Source organism: Dreissena polymorpha, chromosome 12, assembly GCF_020536995.1.
Source record: "Dreissena polymorpha isolate Duluth1 chromosome 12, UMN_Dpol_1.0, whole genome shotgun sequence".
In the NCBI taxonomy this organism is placed as follows: Eukaryota; Metazoa; Mollusca; class Bivalvia; order Myida; family Dreissenidae; genus Dreissena; species Dreissena polymorpha.
This window is the reverse complement of record NC_068366.1, coordinates 42,692,068-42,714,678: the sequence shown is the minus strand read 5'-3', so window position 1 is coordinate 42,714,678 and position 22,611 is coordinate 42,692,068. Positions and strand designations below refer to the sequence as shown.

General features: G+C 34.5%; 1 protein-coding gene across 2 annotated transcripts in view; it reads right to left on the bottom strand.

The window, feature by feature from the left end:
• LOC127852752 (glycerol-3-phosphate phosphatase-like) overlaps positions 1–22,611 on the bottom strand; it is a 51,095-nt gene that overhangs the window by 14,653 nt on the left and 13,831 nt on the right. For both annotated transcript variants that reach the window (XM_052386712.1, XM_052386713.1), the window contains 5 exons: positions 19,014–19,081; positions 18,375–18,467; positions 15,978–16,115; positions 3,258–3,335; positions 2,507–2,654 (listed from right to left, as the gene is read on the bottom strand). In XM_052386712.1, coding sequence (XP_052242672.1) covers positions 2,507–2,654; positions 3,258–3,335; positions 15,978–16,115; positions 18,375–18,467; positions 19,014–19,081 — 525 coding nt within the window. The remainder of the gene's footprint in view (positions 1–2,506; positions 2,655–3,257; positions 3,336–15,977; positions 16,116–18,374; positions 18,468–19,013; positions 19,082–22,611) is intronic.

Genomic DNA, 22,611 nt, shown 5'->3' with positions numbered 1-22,611 from the left:
ATTTATAGGCGCGTTCTTCGAACAAACCTGTTTTAGTGGTTTGTCGGGCATTGCTATTTGATTAGATTATGTACAGTATCGATAATCATCGCGCTCATGCTTAATACATTGGTCAATATGGTGGAATAATTATTGTTAAATTAATCAAAAATAATATTTATCATTGTATTGTTGAAAATACATTAAGAATCTACATATTTCTGGTCTAAAGAAAATTCCAGGTCACCTAGTTCACGGATAGCGTATTTATTATATAACTATTATTTTACTGGCCGCGAACTCCGGTGATGACCTGTATATAAACTCTGACATTCATACACTGGCCGCGAATTGACCCGATACCTCGCGGGTTGAAATGCAATGTATTTAAGTGAGGCCTCGCTTCCACTGCTCTTTATACGTTTACATGTTAACATGATGACAAGAATATGGAAGTAAGTACTAAATATGAGAACATAGCCTTTAAGTATAAACGCGTTGCGCTGGTAATTCTCTGAAAATAAAAGGTGCACGCACAAACTGTATTTATGTCGAGAATTGAGTGTAAAACTGTTCTATCTATTAAGCCTTTTCATTAGAAATAAAATTGTTTCATGCAGTAAAACAGTGTTACAAAGACGCGGATATGTTTCCAATGTTCTGGTGGTATACTCAAATCAGCCAATGGAATAAATGAAGTGTATTCATTCGTACCTAGCCGCGGGAAATTTTATTTGAATTTTATTGGACACTTACAAAGGTCAGGTAAGGTGAAAAGCTGGCTTAATACAGCTTACGCCGAAAAAAGGTTAATTCATTTCCGAAAATGTATTCATATGTATGTATGTCTGATAATTTGTGCTATTCGTTTTATTTTATATGTTCTGTAAATAGAGAAAAATAGAAACAAGAAAAAGAATCGTTATATTCCCCCGTTTGTTACTTTCTTTTACCGTTTGTTACGGTTCTTTAATCCGTTAATTCATTTCCAAAAAATGTATTCATCTGTATTTACATGTATGACAATTTGTGGTATTCGTTATATTTTATATGGTCTGATAATTTGTGCTATTCGTTATATTTTATATGTTCAGATAATTAGCGCATATTCATTATATTTAACATGTTCTGTACTTAGAGAAAACATAAAAAGAAGAACAAGAATCGTTTTATTCCTTCGTTTGTTACAAGTAGAAATCTATTGCAATCTGACTAGTTTACTTTTTTTAAGTAAACAACTATTAATAGTAGCGTTTAACTGAACCATGCGAGTTCCACAACGTTTTATTATTACAGAATCCTCAGAAGTCGTCTGTCAAATGTTTATTTCGAATTATCGTTAATCCGAAGTTTTTTTAACGGTCCCGACGACTTCGAAATAACGGTGTTGAAGTGTAGTTGTCATCAAGTTTGGATGCAAAATTTTGCCTCTAGAGTGTTAATCAGCTAAAAATTGACAGCATCTGTCAAGTTTAGTATCCAAAATTTGCCTTGGCTCAAGGGCCCATTACTCTTCACAAAATATTGCAACATACATGAAAATAACCTATTGCACTCAACATATAAAACAGTGGAATGTTTATAAGCAGAAAACTGAGCGACTAAATCACAATACAAAGTACACATGTAAAAGGATGTTATTATCAAATATTATATTCAAGGTCTCGTAACTCTGCAATGAAAGCAACAAACAAAAAAATACATCTTGCCAATGAAGAAAACTGGAGATAGTGACAAGTTCACAACACTAACAGTGTTCTCCAGAAATAATTGAGAAGCCAGTTATATTTGCAAAGTAGCCAGCGACTAAGCAATAAAAACGGGTCTATTTGCACCATTTCAATAGATATTTTTGGGAAAGTAGCCGGCATCTTGAATGAATGTAACCGGTAAAATCACCCGCTGCCAGTGCTTCCGAGTGGTAGATATGTCCAGTGTAACTGAGCAACATCTGCAGCATGACAGACCAACAAAAACAGACTTTACATGTTCGAGCTTGCAAAACAGTGTCTATCAACACATATTTATATGGACCCCTAGATATAGGTTTTAAGGGCATGCAAATTCTGAGTAAACATCCTGACTTACAAATCTTCACCACCACACCTAAATTGCTGTTGCACACATAAGTTTTTACATTAACCCATTTATGCCTATTGGACTCTCCCATCCTTCGAAATTGGATCAATTTATTTGCAAAATTAGGGATGTCTAGTATATTTATTTCTATATTAAGAATATTTCTTACAGAAATTCCTTTTAGAAAACAGCGCAGACCCTGATGAGACACCGCATCATGCGGTGTCTCATCTGGGTCTACTCTGTTTGCAAAGGCCTTTTTTCTAGACTCTAGGCATAAATAGGATAATTCTGTCTGTAAAACTGTATTTTAAATTATACCATAACTAATTTGCACTATATTTATAATATAATATTGAACACAGTTCTTTCGTTAAAACTATATATTTAAATCTATACCAGGCATAAATGATTATATATACTTTGTTTAAGTGTTGAAATAATTCACCAGGTATAACAACAGAATCTTGCGTTGGAAGGAACGGGTCCTCATTGGTTGCTAGGAACAAGTTGTTCTTGTTGCTAGCATATGTGGCAGCCTTGATCATCTTAACGTAGCTGATATGTGGGTCAAATCCTACCAGCACACACCTGACCTACAGAAGTAAACATTGGTGTCTTGTTCTCAGAAAACTGGGCTTAATGCATGTGCGTAAAGTGTCATCCCAGATTAGCCTGTGCAGTCCACACAGTCTTATCAGGGACGACACTTTCCGCCTAAATTAGATTTTTGCTAAGAAGAGACTTCATTTAAACGAAATAATGTCATAAAAGGAGAAAGTGTTGTCCCTGATTATGCATTATGCCCAGTTTTCTAAGAACGCTACTCATTTGATCAGATAGGCTTAAGTATTTCTATTAACTGACATTCAGATTTAATTTAAAGTAAACAAATCAGTTTGAGCACACAAACCTGAGATTAAAAGGCTAATGTTTTAACTTTTAAGCTATTGGCCATCCTTTCCACTATATTGCATTATGCATTTAAAACTTTATTTAAGGGATGAAAGAACTGAAAACTCAACATTTCTTAATCTTTTCAAATAAACGCCAATTGCAATTTCTTAATACATTTCTTAACAATAAATGATGATTACTAAAAAACAAAGAATGCATTTTCGGCATGTGTTCTCATCCTAAATGGAAGTTTTTATTTTGCCAATCTGTGAATCAATTCCTGTAACAAAAAAGATAACTACCTCTGGATTAGGCTTCCATTCTGTTTGATACTTGGCAACAGAATCAAAGCTCGCCTCACTAGCAGCAACAACATCTGGCTGTATAATCAAGCAAAACTATGGCAAGCGAAATGCACATTAATTCCTTAAACCACGGTTTAACAGTTAACTACATAGTTAAGAGACTTTGAACCCGGGTTCAAAGTGCTGTTTGCACATTAATTCCTAAAACCCGGATTCAAGACTATGAACCGCGGTTCAAAGTCTCTTAACTCTATAGTTAAAAAACTACCAATGAAGTCGTGACATTTGCCTTCTAATTGTGGTTTAAGCTCCGCTCATTGGTTGTCTCTGAATTATGTAGATATCTATTGTTAGACACACTTTGAACCGCGGTTCAAACTCTTGAACTCGGGTTTAAGGAATTAATGTGCAAACGGCACTTTGAACCCGGGTTCAAAGTCTCTTAACTATATAGTTAACAGTTAAACCGTGGTTTAAGGAATTAATGTGCATTTCGCTTACCATACCATACAAAACAATATTAGCCAGACCAACATGTACTACAATCACATATGTACCTCCTTATCAATGCTCTTATGCATGTAGTACTGTGCATAGAACTCCTGCATGTTGCCACTCATATCAACAATGTAACATTTAAGTGAACAATTAAGAGGTAGCTTCTCATTTACAATATATACAGGTTAACATTGCATGACACAACAAATCATACAGGTTAACATTGCATGACACAACAAATTTTCCAATCCTGGGCAAAATTATCAACAGAAATTACGAAAAAATCTATGTTCTGCAACTGGTCGTTTGCCGTAGGCAATAGTAGTAACAAGAGCTTTGATATAGCTTGTACTGTGTTCTAATAATTAGTGTATCTCCCACTCTGTGTCCAAATACATGTACCATATTGTTTACTTGTAGAGACACAATTTGCGCTTTCAAAAACCCCCATTGATATTACTTTATTTGCTTGCCAAATTCCAATTAGAGATTTGCTAAAAACAAACCTACATGTATGTAACAGACACAATATTAAACAAGAGGGCCTGAAAGGCCCAAAGTCGCTCACCTGAGATAAAAAGAAATAACCTGTTCTTTGCAGCCCAAGATATCGATGGAACAAATGTTCTAACCAAGTATCATGAAAAATGAACAACAAATGGCCCCTTGGAGGCCATGTTTTTTTTAACAGACCTAAACCATTTTTTAACTCTTCTAAGACATGTCCAAATTTCATGAAGATTGGGAATAAAATGTGTCTTCTTGACTGTTCACATGTTGTGCCTATATACATATAAAGAAAACTGCCCCACTCCCTGGCGGTCATGTTTTTTCACTGATCACAAATATTTTCAAACTCGTCAGAGACATCCACATTACTAATGTTTTGACAAAATTTCATGATTATTAGGCAAAACATGTGACTTTTAGAGTGTTCACAAGCTTTTTTACAATATAAATATAAGGAAAAAGACCCCCCCCCCTGGTGGCCATTTTTTTTAACGATCCAAACCATTATCAAACTCAACTGTCCTATCCAGGTGTGGTAGTGCGGTCTCCTTCGCTTAGGCAAATGAACCGGTCACAGGAAGGTTACAAGTTATGTAACTTTGTAAGCACTTATGTAATGCGGAAATATTTATTTGACCAACTCTTATTTCCGGTCAGGATGAATATACTGACTGGTTGTAATTCAATTAACTAAAGGCGTTCAGTCAGGGACGCCTAAATACACTTAAAGAATTTATTTATTAGTGAAAACTAAGGCAGTTTTAACAAAAATAACTAATTTTTATTCCAAGAACTCTGAAAATGAAGAACAATGACAGAAAATTAAGAACACGTACAAGTCAAGTCTAAAGAATCTAAGTTTGTTACAAAAATTAACAACATACAGCAATTACCTTAATGAATGTAAAAAGAAGTTCAAAAGCTGTCAAAAAAACTGATATAAATATAAGTTACTGTTAGTCTAGAAAGTGCTTCAAAAATCTAGTTTACAAAATATGTCTAATTTAATCTAAGAACAATATTTATGGAGATTAGGAAACTTCAGTGAATCAAATGTAAAAATAAGAAAAATTTACTACAGTTATTGAAACAGAATAGAGTCTTTCTAATTTAGAAAATGCCAAATAAAAATAATCTAAATAATAAGAATAGTTTAGAAAATAATGCCAAAATGTCTTGATGCTGGTGTTGAAAATAATTTAGAGTTTAATTATTTCAAAATTCCAACCTTTTTCAAGAGCTGTTAACTTTTCAAGAAAGCATCAAGAGGTGTTTAAATCAGCCAAAACATGCTTATTTTATACAGTTCAGAAGAGATCAATGGCAGAGTAGTCAATTTTCCCTCAGAACAGTGCATTTATCAATGATCAATATCTTCCCAAATTCCAGAGCAGAACTAAAAATAGATTACTGAACCAGGTTAAACAAGGGAGATAAATACTGCATAAATACTGCAAAATCATGTACATGTTGTCTTTCTTTCAGTTATCTCTTAGTTGAAAGGCTTATCATAAGTGTTAATGACTAAAACAGTTATGCAGGGCCGTACCCAGGATTTTTTTACTGGGGGGGGCCCAACTGAGGAGGGTTTGGGAGGGGTCCCCCCTCCCTATATATATACTTTTTTTAATTTGGCACTTTGCAAGGTGAATTTTAATGCTTATAAAAAACGTATTTTGTGATATGAATTAATGGAATATAACAAGTAAACCAGCACATTTCGGAAGTCTTAAGCTTTAAACATTGGTGTGAATTCACAACAATATTAAAAGCTTTAGATTTCCGAAACTTACAGGTTTAAACTGACGATTATCCACATCAACTCTCGTATTGCTTCCACCATTTTTTCTCACAAATCAATAACGTCACAGTTTTTTGTAATCTGATTTTTTGGGAAAGACCTTGCCAGTATTTAGGACAAAAATTGCGCGAAATGCCTAATTTTGGGGGGAAATAATGAAAGTCTTAAATAACCAATTTAACATATTTTACTGTTTTCAAACAAATTCAAGGAAAGAGATAATTTATTTATACAATATTTTTCTACACTGGATCAGGTTAACTTATATAATGAGATCGATTTGTTGTTACAATTGACATTTTTTTACCAATGAGCCATTAATAGGTTGATATTACTCAATTCTCGGTACTCAATTATTTTAAATACTGAATTCTGCCAAATTCTTATCTGTTGCTGATATTCTCATCGTAGTCTTTTTCCTTTCAAAAATTATAAATACTCTGTTTTAATACCTTTGTCAGTGTTTTTGTTCCGGATCAAATTCAGGGCCCTATTCTCAATGCAAAAAGTATATATTGGGACTTAAAAATTCCCAATAAAAGGTTTAAAAGGTTACAAAAAAACACAATTAAACTTTTAGAAGGGAAAAATACGTATAGGGCCTTCTCAAAGAAGGAAAAAAACTTGAGTCGGCAATTATCAGACCATAGTCTACGACCTCCTGTAGCAGTTGCTTCCATTCGCTGCACTTATCAAAATACATGTTACATCAACCATCGATAGATGAATCATTCATGATCACAATGGGGGACTGATCGGGGATGGGTGTACAATGCGATAAGAAAACATTGCCTAGAGGCTTATCTCGATTGGCGAGCGTTAATCCCCTTGTTTATCAGGGACAATAAAACATAGCTGCTCTTTTGTTTTGAGGGAAAGTGTACTGTGGGCCCTTGCACGAGAGAACAAATTGCAGTGGGCCGATTATTAAAAAAAAATCATAGTTTGACAGCCAGCTGGGGGGGCCCGGGCCCCTGGGCCCATGGCCTGGGTACGGGCCTGTTATGTTAACTATGAAAATTCTGTGTTATGAAAAATTACATAACACAATTAATGTCACATAATATTGACATAATAAAAACAAACTTTACTACACAGGAAACTAAAGTTCTGACCAATTTAAATTTCATGAAGATTGAGCAAACTAGAAAGTTAACAAGATTTTACTATAGCCATATACAGTCATATAAGGAAAAATGCCCCGCCCCTTGGCAGCCATGTTTTTCAAGCCAAGGTTACCATTTTTGAACTCATCCAAGATATCATTGGGACAAATCATCTGAGCAAGTTTCATGAAGATCGTAAAATAAATGTGGCCTCTAGAGTGTTAAGAAGGTTTTACTATAGCCATATAAGGAAAAATGCCCCGCCCCCTGGTGGCCATGTTTTTTAAGCAACCGAAAGCATTTTCGAACTCATCCAAGATAGCATTAGGACAAATCTTTTGACCAAGTTTCATGAAGATCGGAAAATAAATGTGGCCTCTAGAGTGTTAACAAGATTTTATACCATAGCCTTATATAGCCATATAAGGAAAAATGCCCCGCCCCTTTGCAGCCATGTTTGTCAAGCAAACGTAACCATTTTCGAACTCGTCCAAGATATCATTGAGAACAATCTTCTGACCAAATTTCATGAAGATTGGACAATAAATGTGGCCTCTAGAGTGTTCACAAGGTTTTACTATAGCCATATATAGCCATATAAGGAAAAAATGCCACGCCCATTTGCAGCCATGTTTTTCAAGCAAACGTAACCATTTTCGAACCGATCCAAGATATCATTGAGACCAATCTTCTGACCAAATTTTATGAAGATTGGACAATAAATGTGGCCTCTAGAGTGTTAACAAGGTTTTACTATGGCGGCCATGTTTTTCAACGGACCGGAACCATTTTTACACTCAACCAACATATCATTTAGACAAACATTTTGACAAAGTAACATGACGATTGGGCAACAAATGTGACTTCTACAGTGTTCACAAGGTTTTGTTTTTTTACCTAGTGACCTAGTTTTTGACCCAGCATGACCCAGTTTCGAACTCAGACAGGTTTAAATGGGACAAATGTTCTGACCAAAATTCATGAAGATCAGACAATAAATGTGGCCTCTAAAGTGTTCACAATGCAAAATGTTGACGACGCACGACGCACAACGGACAAAAGGCGATCACAAAAGCGTATAAAAATGCTCTATAACTTCCGGCTCTAAATACAGTTAAAAAGTCACCTTTTTTTGTTTCATTTTCAAAATTTTCTAGGGGGAGGACCTTCAAATCTCCGATTGCAGACAGGGGACACATCCTCTAGCACCTATTCCCTTCGCCACTTCGTTGCTCAATAACAATCTTTGATAGGAAAATTCTCACCCCCCTTTTCAAAACCCTGTCTACGGGCCTGAGTACTTTGATGATTTTACTTAGTAACATTTTTTGGATATTGTGCAACTAATAATGCAATACCAACAAAAAATTGTGGAGATTGAATGAGGGTTCCATATGTGCCCTATAAATGTTAGGTGCTCTTGTTATGCTGTAATTGTAAATAAATTGAGCTGCTTGCACTTCTCTCATGATTCAGATTGTGGAAAAGTCAATAATTAATAAACTGGTACACTGTTTTAATAAATATGAACATAATTATATATCTTAATGACTATTTTATTTATTTGCAAATAAATGTCAATTAAGAAAAAGAATGTTCCCACAGTCCTGCAAAACTGTCTTTGAAAGCATATACCACTTTGACTATTTAAATGCAATTTTTTTGTGGTCATTTGTTATCTATTAATTGGCAGTTTGTTAAATATTTGCAGAGTGTAAAACATATTTGATTTCAGTGTAAAGCCCATGACTAATTCCATTTTCAAGTACCAGAACAGCTCAGTGGAAGAGAATTTTTCAATTCATAACTTGTCTATAACACAATCGATGCGTGCTTTGAGCAGTTTCATTCTTATCAAGATCAATTTCCTAAAACAGCACAAGTGATTAACAATTCTGTATGGTTGACAAGACTTAATGAATACTCAGCAAAGTAATGAGAAACTTAATAAATGATATATTACCATAAATGTTCAGTGTGTTGAGACCGAGTATATTGTTTAGTGACCTGTTTCCATAACTCAAAGGTCAAGGTCAATTTTCTTTTCAAAGGTTGAATTGGCATACCATAATTACTCAAAATGTACATATTTATTTTTATTTTTTTAAATAGTGTCCAAATATTCAGAGAGACACTTACAATATATATCAACATTTGATATTCCTATATTCCTCCGCATAATGTCACCTATGAATAATACGGTGTGCTTTAAAATACATCGTTTTATTGTTAATTACCTAAGGATATGTTTACAATGAATTTAAAATAATTTTATTGTGTGCTTTTTTTGAACAGAAAGATATCCTAAGATTGTAGTTTGACCACAGAGTACAAGTACTAGAATTTGATAGAGTGCTGTCAAAATTTCTAATTTGCACCTTTGTGCCTTTGATGAAAACCCCTCAAGTAGTGCTGAACAGTAAATGTTTTTTTTCCATTTTTAGAAGTTTAAGTTTTTTTGCTGTTTATTTATGACCATTACGACGATCTTTTTCATGATTTCTGGTTTTCATTTGAAAGTAGGTCATGTTAATTCCAGGCCGATATAATGAGTACACATAATTGTGTTAGTTTGCTTTTGGTTTATCAGTAGGTTTATCAGTAGGTTTATCAGTAGGTTTATCAGTAGGTTTATCAAATGTTGTATAAGCCGCTTATTTAAAAAATTTTTTTATAAATCATGTAAGAAAAACATGATTTTCGTTTTTTTCCATTAAGAAACTAAGTATAGAAAAATAACATGCCATAGTTACAAACCTTAGCAACAAATCAGAAGGGGAGATACTATGAGAAACGGTGAACATGATACTGATTACTACATGGTGCATAGTCTCGCCAGTATTTTGGCAACACATAACCGATTTTAATGCAGTTTTTGTTGTTATGTCCAAGAATACACATTAAAAAATAGACGTATTAAACATGTATGTTGTTCAATCTTTTCATTCAAAATATTTAGATGTTTTCATTAAAAGGGCCGATACTAAGGATACACATGCTCAATATGCCACAATAAAATGTGTGCCCATATGTCACACGTACTAGTAAGCAAGAATATATATAGCTGAAGATCACAGTGAATTGACGCGAATAAACAAAACACAAATTTTAATAAGAAATCAAATTAACCTGTTTGATACTGAATGACCTCAAACAGTTGTTCCTAACATAATACACAACTTGTACAGAATGTGTAATTCTGAACTTATTGTTTCATTATTGTTTCATTACTACCATATGGGCCCTTCGTTAATTATTAGGTGAAGCCATTGTCTATTACCAGAATACATGCCTATTTACCGAAATAAAAAAAACAACAACAACAGTATAGGGACTTTCCTCATTCATTTGACAGGTTTTATGACGGATATCATGTTTTTAAACATGTTTGCTGTGTCATGTGATTAATGCAAATCAGTTGATTTCTCTCAACATACCATTGTCTGATAAGTAAGTTATTAATTTTAGGGGAATACCTGACAGACAGAAATAATGAAGTCACACAAATTAATTAGTTTTGCTTTAAAGGGGCCGTCCAACAAATTGGTAAATTGACAAAATTAAAAAAAGTTGTTTCAGATTCGCAAATTTTCGTTTTTGTTATGATACTTTTGAGAAAATAGTAATACTGACCATTTACCATGCTCTTAAATATCCATTATATGCATCTTTTGACGATTTGAAAACCTGAAAATTATAATGCGTCGTGCGACGCGAAACGATTGAATTATTTGGAAAGTTCTGTTGTTGTAGTTATATTTTGTGAAATTATGAGGATTGCTTATAGTTATATAGGTAAAAAATACATTCGTTCTAAGCATGCATGGATGGTCAGTGGTCTAGGCTAGTCCATATAAACGGACTGCCAGAGCCTTTGATTATTTTTGCTATGGCGGCTCTGGCAACCATTGGGTTATAAAGCTGATAGTTGAATTATTGCAACTACAAAAAAACCTGATATTTCTCAATAAGTATATAATATTCCTTACTTTTAAAGAGAACTCGGTACCGATTTCCAAATGTAATTGCCATAAAAGCTCCAGGTGGTAATAGATAGTCCATTGATAAGAGATAACCGGATCTTATATTCAAGCCACATAACACAGTCATGTATGCTGCCAGATGCATCACGGGTAATTTTCGGGTAACTTTCCAGTCGCCAAACTGTGATATTTAACGTCCAATCGGTTACGAGAATGTTTATGGAAGCGGAGTTATATAGTGATTAATATTTTTGATTGACGTGTGTCACAGAGTAAGCGTTTATCGCAAGTTTATTAACAATGAATCACAGTTGTAGCATTAATGCGTGATATAAAACCGGTAAATAAAGCAGTACACTAAAGGCGGTTTCGGGCATCATCATCACACCTATTTATCGCACTGTAAAAAATCATTAATTATGAGAAGTTAATTGCAATTGGTGAGCAGTATAAAATTACTTACGGCGAGTAAGCTGTGAAAAACAAAACCCGTTCATAATTTGATGCGGTAACATATTAAATCCAGAGCATGTATATTTTATCATATCTATTTGTAAAACTGATTTACACCGTTTTTCTACAGCCAAATGATAACAACTATTCACTATGCACAAATACAGTATGCCATGTAAAACCTGTGTTATAAGAAAGACCGCGAAATTATTGCTGTCGTCTGCACTGCCAAGATCTACGCATGCAAAGCATGCTTTTTTTAAAACAGACGATGTGTAACTAAATATAGTCTAGCCGCTCAGTACATGCAGTATTTAAGACATACAAATTTACCGGTACGTTTGAATAAATTATATATTGCAACTATGGAAAAATATGTCAATTCAAGAATACATTGCAGTAAATGTATTTTTCAAAAATCAAGAAGCACCAGACTACGGCAAAAATTATTGGGAGAAGGGGGGGGCGAATAGGAGTTACGCAAGACCCCCCCAATCAAAGACCAGGGCATATCTGAAAGTTTTAACATTGTATACCGTTTATGCCAGTGCATGAAAATGAATATAAATGAAAAATAAAAAAAACATGAAATTATTTGATTTCAGGAAACAAATTTATTTATTTAAATGTGACTTCATTGATAATTTAATACAGTCATTGTTGATACCTATAGATTCATGATAATGATTATGTCGTTCATTGAGCAAATAAGGTTATAATGTGGGTCGTTATCGTAGTGCTGAAATTTGGCTACTAATTTTTTTTCCTTAGCGCCAACCTAGCTCAAAGGTCAAGGTAATTTTTGAAGGTCAAGGTCAAATTTGGGTATAACACAGCTTTACTGGACTGTAACTTCTTTATTCCTCAAATCTTCATTGCTAAATCATTTCAATAAAAACATACCACAAATTTTTCTGATTGTAGATTGCTCAACAATCAAGGCAATACTTAGGTAGTCGAAGGTAAATTGACAACATAATACAGCTCGTCTAGACTTTAATAGTTTCATTTATCAGAAAGTTTTAACCCTTTACCACTTAGAAACGTATTTTCACACAACTGTAGCTTTGCTTAGAAAGTTATATTGAATTTTTGACCATTTTTACTAGATTCAAGTTTTTAAGGCTTCATCTCCATACCTAAGATACTGATGAGCAGCAAACAGCATAAAACCTGAACATACTGTGAGTAACTAGCAGGCTGTTCTGGTTTTATGCTGTTTGCACATAGCCATTTCCACTTTAGCTCTGAGTGGGAAAGGATTAACCCTTTCAGCGCTAGAACCGGATTTTAAAGGCCTTTGCAAACAGTTTGGATCCAGATGAGACGCCACAGAACGTGGCGTCTCATCAGGATCCAAACTGTTTGCTATTCTGATAGTATTCTTTAAAAAAAAATCGAAGAAAATGCTAATTTTAGAAATTCAGCAGATAACATTTTAGCAGACGACAAATTTCCCAGCATGCAAAGGATTAAAATAATTCACCAGAAATCTTCATCATTAGGCAACACCATGTTTATATTGGGAGGAAACATGTAATATGCTAGGCTTTTGTCTAGCACTCAAAAGTCAAGGTCATACAGGTATACTTAATGGTCACAACCGAAAATATTTAAATAAAACAGCTTTTAAGAATAGCTCTAACAAAGAAACTCATGAGATTTATGCCAAGGTGCAGTGTTATTGTTGCTTCACACAAGGCACTCATAAGTGTTGTCTCTGAAACAGGGCATCTCCTATGTCTCAAATTAACCCCTGTAAAGTCTTTTGAGTGCGTTGGCCGTATGAAAATTCCCAGTGCACTCCACAAAAATCTGCTGAACACATTCTTAATTTCTTACCAACTTGAACATTCAAATGCAAATTTAAACAAGAGCACCACCTAGCGGATGCAGCCAGCTCATTTATTTTTCTTTTTAAAGGTGAAGGGATCTATCTCAATACTTATATCAAAAATGTGTTTGTCAGAAACACAATACCCCCTAATGCGCCGCTTTGATTTTTTTTTTACCTTCGACCTTGAAGGATGACCTTGACCTTTCACCACTAAAAATGTGCAGCTCCTTGAGATACACATGCATGCCAAATATCAAGATGCTATGTTCAATATTTCAAAAGCTATTGCAACACTTTACTGTAATGTTAAAGTTTTGGGACAGAATGACCGAATGACAGTGTGACAGAATGACCGAATGACAGACAGACAGACAGGCCAAAAACAATATACCCCCGATCTTTCGATCCGGGGGCATAAAAAGGGGGTGGGGTGGGGGTGGAGAGGAATGTGTGGGGGTGTGGTCATTTATTACATTATCTTTCAAAAATAAGTAACATTTATTAATATTTTTTGGGGTGGGGGGTTCTTGGGTGGGAAGGTCGTTCAAAAATAAAATTAGACAAAAAAAATTAAAAAATTGGGGGTGGGGGGGTCAGTGGGGGAGTTTAGGGTGGGTTTTTTGGGGATGGTTTGCATGGAGTCAATTGTATTATGTCCGGTAAGTGTTGTTTGTAAAAGTATAAATCAAATCTGTTCATAAATAAATAAGCAGTTATGGCAATTTTAGCAGTTTAATAATTTGACCTTGAAAGTCAAGTTCCTTCAAATGTCAAGGTCGAATTCAACTTGCCAGGTACAGTACCCTCAATATACACTGCAACGCCGATATATCGCAGTTGGTGGGATCCAAAGATCGCAAGTGCGATATATCCGGCGCGCGATATAACTTGAGAAATTTCTAACAAATTCATGACCAGTACCGAAATTTAACGATTTATATACCAGTAAACTGCATTTTATTACCTTTGCAATGACACTAATTGGTTATTTCTTAAGTGTTAAAAACAACTCCAGCCGTGTGTAAACAACACTGTCACTTATCGACTGTTTTTCACGCTTCACTGCGTGCCATAGTAAGCTGCAAAATTAAGGGTGTTAATACTAGCCAGAACCGGTTTTTTGCTTAAGTTAGCGAATTCTCAGATTAAAACATGTCATTTAGTGATTATGCATGTCGGATTTTTGGGAGCCATAGCCAAAGCGCGATATATTGGACAGCGCGATATACTGGTCGGCGATATATCGGCGTTGCAGTGTAGTTAGAAAGCATTTGAAGTTTGAAAGGAATAGTCTTGATACTGCAGAAGTAAAGTGGATATAAACACAAAATTTAACCAAATATTCAAAGTTACTAAGTCAAAAAAGGGTCATAATTCCGTTAAAATGCCAATCAGTGTTATGCAACTTGTCCTGTACAGTCTCCTTATGATAGTTAGCTAGTGTTCCAAGTCTGAAAGCAATAGCTATCATACCTTAGGAATAAAGTGGACCAAAACACAAACCTTAACCAAATTTTCAATTTTCTAAGTAACAAGAGATGTGTTTGTCAGAAACACAATGCCCCCTATTGCGCCGCTTTGAATCCATAAATTTGACCTTTGACCTTGAAAGATGACCTTGACCTTTCCCTTTCACCACTTAAAATGTGCAGTTCCATGAGATGCACATGCATGCCAAATATCAAGTTGCTATCTTCAATATTGCAAAAGTTATGAAGAAGGTTAAAGTTTAGGTTAAAGTTTTTGAATTTGTTTTTTTTGACCTTTGACCTTGAAGGATGACCTTGACCCTGACCTTTCACCACTCAAAATGTGCAGCTCCATGAGATACACATGCATGCCAAATATCAAGTTGCTATCTTGAATATTGCAAAAGTTATGACCAAGGTTAAAGTTTTGGTTAAAGTTTTGGGACACACACACAAACACACACACATACAATGACAGACAGGCCAAAAACAATATACCCCCAATCTTTCGATCCGGGGGCATAAAAAAAGGGCACATAATTCTGTCAAAATGCCAGCCAGAGTTATCTAACTTTGCCTTCCCAGTCCCCTCATGATAGTAAGGAATGTTTGAATGCAATATTTAGCTTTGATACTTTATAATAAAAGTGGACCTAAACACAAAACTTAACCGGACACTGACGCTCAGATTATGACAATAGCTCGTAATTTTTTTTCCAAAAATAGATTAGCTTAAAACAACAACAACAGATTCACCCAGTTGTGAGGACAGGTCGAGTCATTTGCCTGTGTCCGGTGTTCAAAGATGAATTTCACACTAAATTTCTTTATGAGCTAAACATGAGGCCTACAGGAATCTTTTTTTTAAATAATGTTAACTGAACTATAAATATCATGAAATTGTTTTTCAGCTATTCTTAAAAAAAATCTCGAATCTTGACTGCCAATCCTGCAATATTACACAACACAGTTGTAAATGCATACCAGGTATTATGAGTAAGCACACATTTTATATGAAAAATTAAATTGACAAAGGAAATAAAAAATAAGTCTGTCTTACCCCAATTCCTTCATATCTGATGCCAAGCTCATCCAGTGCTGCTGCCATGCTGCTGTTTCCAACCATGTATACCTTGCCAGTGAAGTTCATGTTTTTAAGATATAGGGCAGATATGTGGGCTGTGCAGACAACATTTTCCTAGAAGAAAATATTTGATTGTGTACATTTAAAAGTGATTAGAAGAGCAAAGACATTTGATATTTGGTTTTCACAAGCTTTTTTTAAATTAGATTTAAGGTAGTAACACTGTCTTTGACCCTAAGTTACACAATTGTCAACCTCATCCAAGATATCATAGGCACAAAACTGTCCAGCCAAGTTTCATAAAGATTGGGCTTCAAGAGTGTTCACAAGGTAAATGTTGAAGACAAACAACACACAGCTAGCGGAGAACAAATGTTAGACAAAGGTGATAAAAACAAACAACTGATCTTGTCCCAAAATGTGTTGTCATGCTTTGAAAATCTTCGCCCAACATGCAAATGCTCTTTTTCCTCAAAGTGTGAGCACACAGCCCATAACCCTTTAAATGAAAAGCCAAGGGGCCAACATTTAAGGTTTCCGGCAAGTGAATATGGAAAGGGTCTTCTAAATTCTATGCATGTAATCAAGTATGGAGATAAAGAAAGTGGAAATACACTTGTGATTTTTGGTTCGAAATGATGTCCAGTATTCAGTCCCATTTCCAATGGGCAAAAAGTATATATTTTTCCCAAATGGGACCAAAACAATCCCTATTTGATGTTACAAAAAAATAATAATTTTGTTTTTGTTTTTTGATTTTAAGATTTTGTTTGTATCTCATCCAGCTATATAATATCAACCTTAGTAAATATAATACTGAAAACACTTTTATTCTCAATGTTAAAGCCTTTTGTAGCAAAACAACAACAGCAACAACAATACCGGTAATTTCACAAGTGTAGTAAAAATGCGGCAAATTTTGCAAATCCATAGGGACCCGGCCTTTTCCCATAATGATGAATAAAAACACTGACATAAAGCAACCAGAAAAAAACTTGTGTGTGGGTAATTTTGATCCGAGGGGAATGATTTGAATAAGCTTGACAGAGGATCATCATAGTATTTTACATCACATATAACAAACTTCTATGCCTTGCAGTTTAAGAGGAGAGGAATTTTAGAGATTTCAATTTACAATCATGATAACATATCAGGGAAACAAGTAACCGCGAGCAGGCTTTTCACATTTGTTCCAACCCATGCAGTCCCTACCTTTAATACCTTAAAATTAATACTCTCCTGTGCTTTAATAAATCAAGTATTGAGAATAGTAAGTTAATGCACATGTTCAAGCCCTCAGGCACAGACTGAAACATAAGGCAGGGCTCGACATTAACTTTTGAAGCCACTTGTCCAGTCAGACAAGTAGACCATAATTTCACTTGTCCTGACCAAAAAGCAACTTGTCCTGACCATTATATCTTATTCTGCTCAGTACTTTGCAAAATAATGAAATAATACAAAATGCTCAAATCATAAAGACTTGAATCGTTCAAAATACATGTAAACATAATTGTAGGCAATTTCAATACAAAAAGAACTGACTAGAATAACAGGAAAACTCAAGATTATTGATTTTTAAACATTGTACAAAGCCATAAACCTGACAAAAACTTGTCTGTTGCAAACATCAAACAGAAAATGTTATAAGTGATGTATATGTACAGTACTTAACTGATATTTAAAAAAAACAAAATCATTCTATACATAGAGAGGACGTCACTACGTTAATTGTCTGTAATATCGGTGTGTACCGGTGTCGTAAAATGCATATTCTTTACAAGGGAGAATATTCGTGTTATCTTGGCAAAGAAAAAAATGTTAAGGGTTGCTTCCTTTGTGAACAGTACAGTGTAGTACATGTATCACATGGAAATATCGGAATATCTCGGGCTTCGACGATTAAACGTATACAAAATATAATCGGAAAAGTTGAGTGATATCACCACAGAAATAATGGCTTTAAAGGCATTTTTTCTAAGTTATACAATTATAATGACCACTTGTCCCGTCGGACTAGCAAATTCTTTATTTACTTGTCCGGACAAACAATTTGGTTGTCCCGGACAGTCGGACTACCTTTAATGTCGAGCCCTGTAAGAGCATCCTTATATTAGCCTCCCCTGTCATATTTGTTTGCATTAAAGCATTAAGTATTGTAAATGTTCTTGCCAGTAATGTGAATTATTTTATAAATAACCACAGGGACAGACGTTAACCCCATATAATGAGAACACATCATTAACAATTTCTAATGATGTTCAATCCCACGGTATAGGACATAAAGGTCAAATTTGATGTAAGCATACTAAAGTCTCAGGTGTGAATAAATAAACAGTAAGACATTAAATGACTTTTGCATTTCATACTTACTAAATCAGCAGGGAATCCCATATTTCTACATTTGTCAGCAACCTGGGCTCTAGTCTTGCTGCTGTTGTTTGTGACGTAAAATATTTTTTTGCCCTGTAACATTATTTTTTTAAATAAAATATGAAGAATTGTTACCAAATACATGTAACTCTATCTGTAAGAAAAGCTGGAAGAATTCAGAACTCCTTGTTGATTTCAGCTTTTAAAGTAGTTTTTCAATAAACCAATACATGTATATATATGGATGACAATAATTTTTCCACATAATCACTATTACAAATTATTGTGGTAATATTTGCACACCTTAATTAACAAATTCCTGGGGAAATACATTTGGCAGAATTAAAATATGTTGTATGAACCCTTTCCCCCATAAAAAGAAAAGTTAAAATGGCTTTTGCAACCAGCGTAAAACCAGAACAGCCTGTGAGTAACTCACAGTCTGTTCGAGTTATATGCTGTCTGCTGCTCATCAGTAACTAAGGGTTGAAATGAAGCCTTTGAAACTTGAATTTAGTAAGAAAGGTTTTTAATTAAATTTATTTTTCTATGGGACTAATAATGCGTCAAAATACGTATCTAAGTGGTAAAGGGTTAAACTATTTATTTTAACACAATCCGAAAATAATTCATCATTACCAATTCTTTGAGTTTCTGAAGAGCTTCCGGGCAGCCAGGTATGGCTTTGCCACCGTGCCACAGAACACCTGCCAATTTGTGATAATGTACAATCAATACAGGGCATCAGAATGATATCTTCAGGCACTTATCATGTAAGACCACTAGATTCAGTGATTTTTATTCATCCTATATTGAATATGAATTGTCCTATACAAAAGTAGAATAATTATTGTTTAATTAACAAAGGTTATTTATCATGTTTTCAAAATGATAGTACTATAATTTTGTTTATTATTTAACAAACACAATTTCAACATAGAGTACTTAATTTTTTTCTTATTTTTACATTGACAGTTAATATGTTAATTGTCAAAGACACTGATGCCCAAAATACACATGCATAGAGAGTCATTATTACCTGATGCCTTATATTAATGATACTTGATTATTTTTTGCTGAATCCTCATCAAAAAAGTAGTGTTGCAATGTTCTAAACTGTTACTGGTAAATATTTCACACTATTGACCGGTAAATAGCTTGAACTGTTGCCTGCTCGTGCAGACTACCCCTGTGTTTCCCGTTTCTATTTTAAGAAATTACGCTATCATCATTTGGTATTTTCCATTACAATTCCGTGTCTATACAGAAATGTCCAAAGAATTATATATGTCCGGTACTTTCGATTGGCAAGTAGCAGCGTAAAGCATCAGAAATTACCGAAATCAAATTTGATCAGGTAATAAAACAGTTATTTCATGGATGCGCGGTGAACAGTCAAAACTGTTGTCCCAAGGTATCAGGGATGACTTTGGAACTGTTGCCTGAAGCAGAGTTATTATTGAATGCATTGAGCTTTGATGAGAACATTATAACAGCTCGAAGAAAGTCGATAGTTAAGAGTGGGATTGTTGAAACTAGCCAAAATGGCATTAGTTGCAATAATCCAACTCCCAGCTAAAACTCTGGGTCGCTGGGTATGTTCTCATAAAAGCTCAAAGCATTGATTGTTTAAAAAAGTTGAAAATACCCAGCGTTTCCCACAGACGTACAAGATGACATATTATTCAGTGCTGTAAGATTATTAATCAACGTGATGATATAAAATGTGAATGTTTTTTCTCCTTCAACAATCTATTACTAGAAACACTGTTTTAAACTTGCAAAACCTAGATGTGAGACAAATTTTAGACTTAAAAGTTGATCTCAAAGAATCATATCAGAATGGAATGATTTACCTTATGAAGTAGTGTCTGCAAAGTCTTTAAATACTTTCAAAAACAGACTCGAAAAACTGAGGGATACCTATGAAGTTTCATGATGCTAGGCCTAAGCTTTCTTGAGTTATCATTCAGAAACCATTTAACTGTTTCAAGTCAATGTGACCTTGACCTTTGACATAGTGACCTGAAAATCAATAGGGGTCATCTGCCAGTCATGATCAATGTACCTATGAAGTTTCATGATCCTAGGCCTAAGCGTTCTTGAGTAATAATCCGGAAACCATTTTACTGTCTCGAGTCAGTGACCTTGACCTTTGAACTAGTGACCTGAAAATCAATTGGGGTCATCTGCCAGTCATGATCAATGTACCTATGAAGTTTCATGATCCTAGACTTAAGCATCGTTGAGTTATCATCCAGAAACCATTTTACTGTTTCGAGTCAGTGTGACCTTGACCTTTGACCTAGTGACCTGAAAATCAATAGGGGTCATTTGCAAGTCATGAACAATGTCTCATGCATTATCCTAGGCCTAAGCAATGTTGAGTTATCATCCCGATAGGAGGTTTTTGTGTGACGTCACAAGAGGGGTTTTCCGTTACTAAAAATAGATTGGCCGTCAACTTCTTGATCGCGGCCAATTACATTGTATCAGAGTAAAGGTCGTCGGAAGACTTAATACTTACAATTTCACAAAACAAAACTATAAATACCCGTATTCTTTTTTAAAATAAGAATTTAATAAATGATATTTCAAAAATAATAAAACATAATAATTTGAATATTATTATAAGTGGTGTGGATGCGATAGTGTTATTTTTCATCCGCGATTGAAACTTGGTGTAAGGGGTGCATTGAATCAGTTATAAAACAAAGCCCTAAAATAGCTCAATACTTTTCAATCTTGAAATACATTTTTAATTTTCTTTTACATTGAATGAATTTTCGTTTTGTTAACATTGAATGAAAATATTAATAAATTTAAGCATTCGAATTGAAAAAACACCTGCATATTTTGCAAATTGAACTGTCTTTGCATGTACACGTATATTGAAAACTCGTCTGTAGTGATAATGAGCGATACAAATCTAGCATTTTATGATACCATTAATCTACACATTTAATTTATTAAACGCGAGTATTTTATATCCCTATAATGACCAAACGCGATTGCTCGTTTTCATGATGATGTTTCGAACACTGCAGTAACGCAGGATCTTTACACATTATAGCAGAGTTTACATTTGCAGGTACCCGTTAAATACGTTAATTGTGTAGCAGTAAATGTGTACAATATTTTAAATGTATAGTTATTAAACACTTCATTATTATGTTTAAACTGGCTAATATATATACTTAATAGTTCCTAGCTGTTAATCCATATCTTACAAATGTCTATTTTAAAATATGTTCAAATATTTTATTAAAGCAACTGTTAAGTTTTTTACTTACTATGTCGAGAGATGACATGGAGGTATCATAAATTGTGTTTAATGACCAGACACATGTGGTTTATGCAGAGACCCCATACAGAGTCATACAAGCATAGGTCCCTGTTTTCTTAGTAATTGTCTGGACAGTATCCGATCATATCGAGATAATTGGTTTGTGATAAAGAAAGGGGCAATTAAACACTGGGTTAAAATGCTGAAACAAAGAGTGTCAAAATTGGTGTGAACAATTAAATAAAAACCATTAACATTTATCAAGAGGATTTAGTTAATCTGTAACAAGGTAAGTTTTTACAGACAAATAGGTTCAAATCAGTTTCTGTATGTTGATTACATAAAATCAATCAATTTGTTGTTTGTTTTCGTCCTTATTTGAGTTCGTTCATTGGATTCAATTCAATCTGAAAGAATTTCAATTTCTGAGTATTTTTTGTTCTTCAAAAGGGTCGCGTATATGTTTGTAACCTTATCACGATGCGCTTTATCAATGCAAACAATAGAAGAATGGCCGCAGTTTTGACGGCCAAAATTTGAGCATGCGCAAACGTGACGTCATTATCGGAATCCCCAAAACCTCCTATAGCATTTCACTGTTTTGAGTCACTGTGACCTTGACCTTTTACCTGAAAATCAATAGGGGTCATCTGCCAGTCATACTCAATGTACCGATAAAGTTTCATGATCATAGGCCTAAGCGTTCTTTAGCTATCACCTGACAGACGGACCGACATGTGCAAAAAAATATACCCCCTCTTCTTCGAAAGGGGCATAAAAACCTGTTAGTACTGTAGAGAAGTCCAGTCATCATTTGATAACGAATATAAAGGCTAAAAATGATCCTGATCCTTACTTACGAACCTAACAACGATTCTACGGTATTGTATGGTATTTAAGAAGAAAGAAATTCTAGTAGGATGACATATGCTCTTAACAGTTATTCTGCAG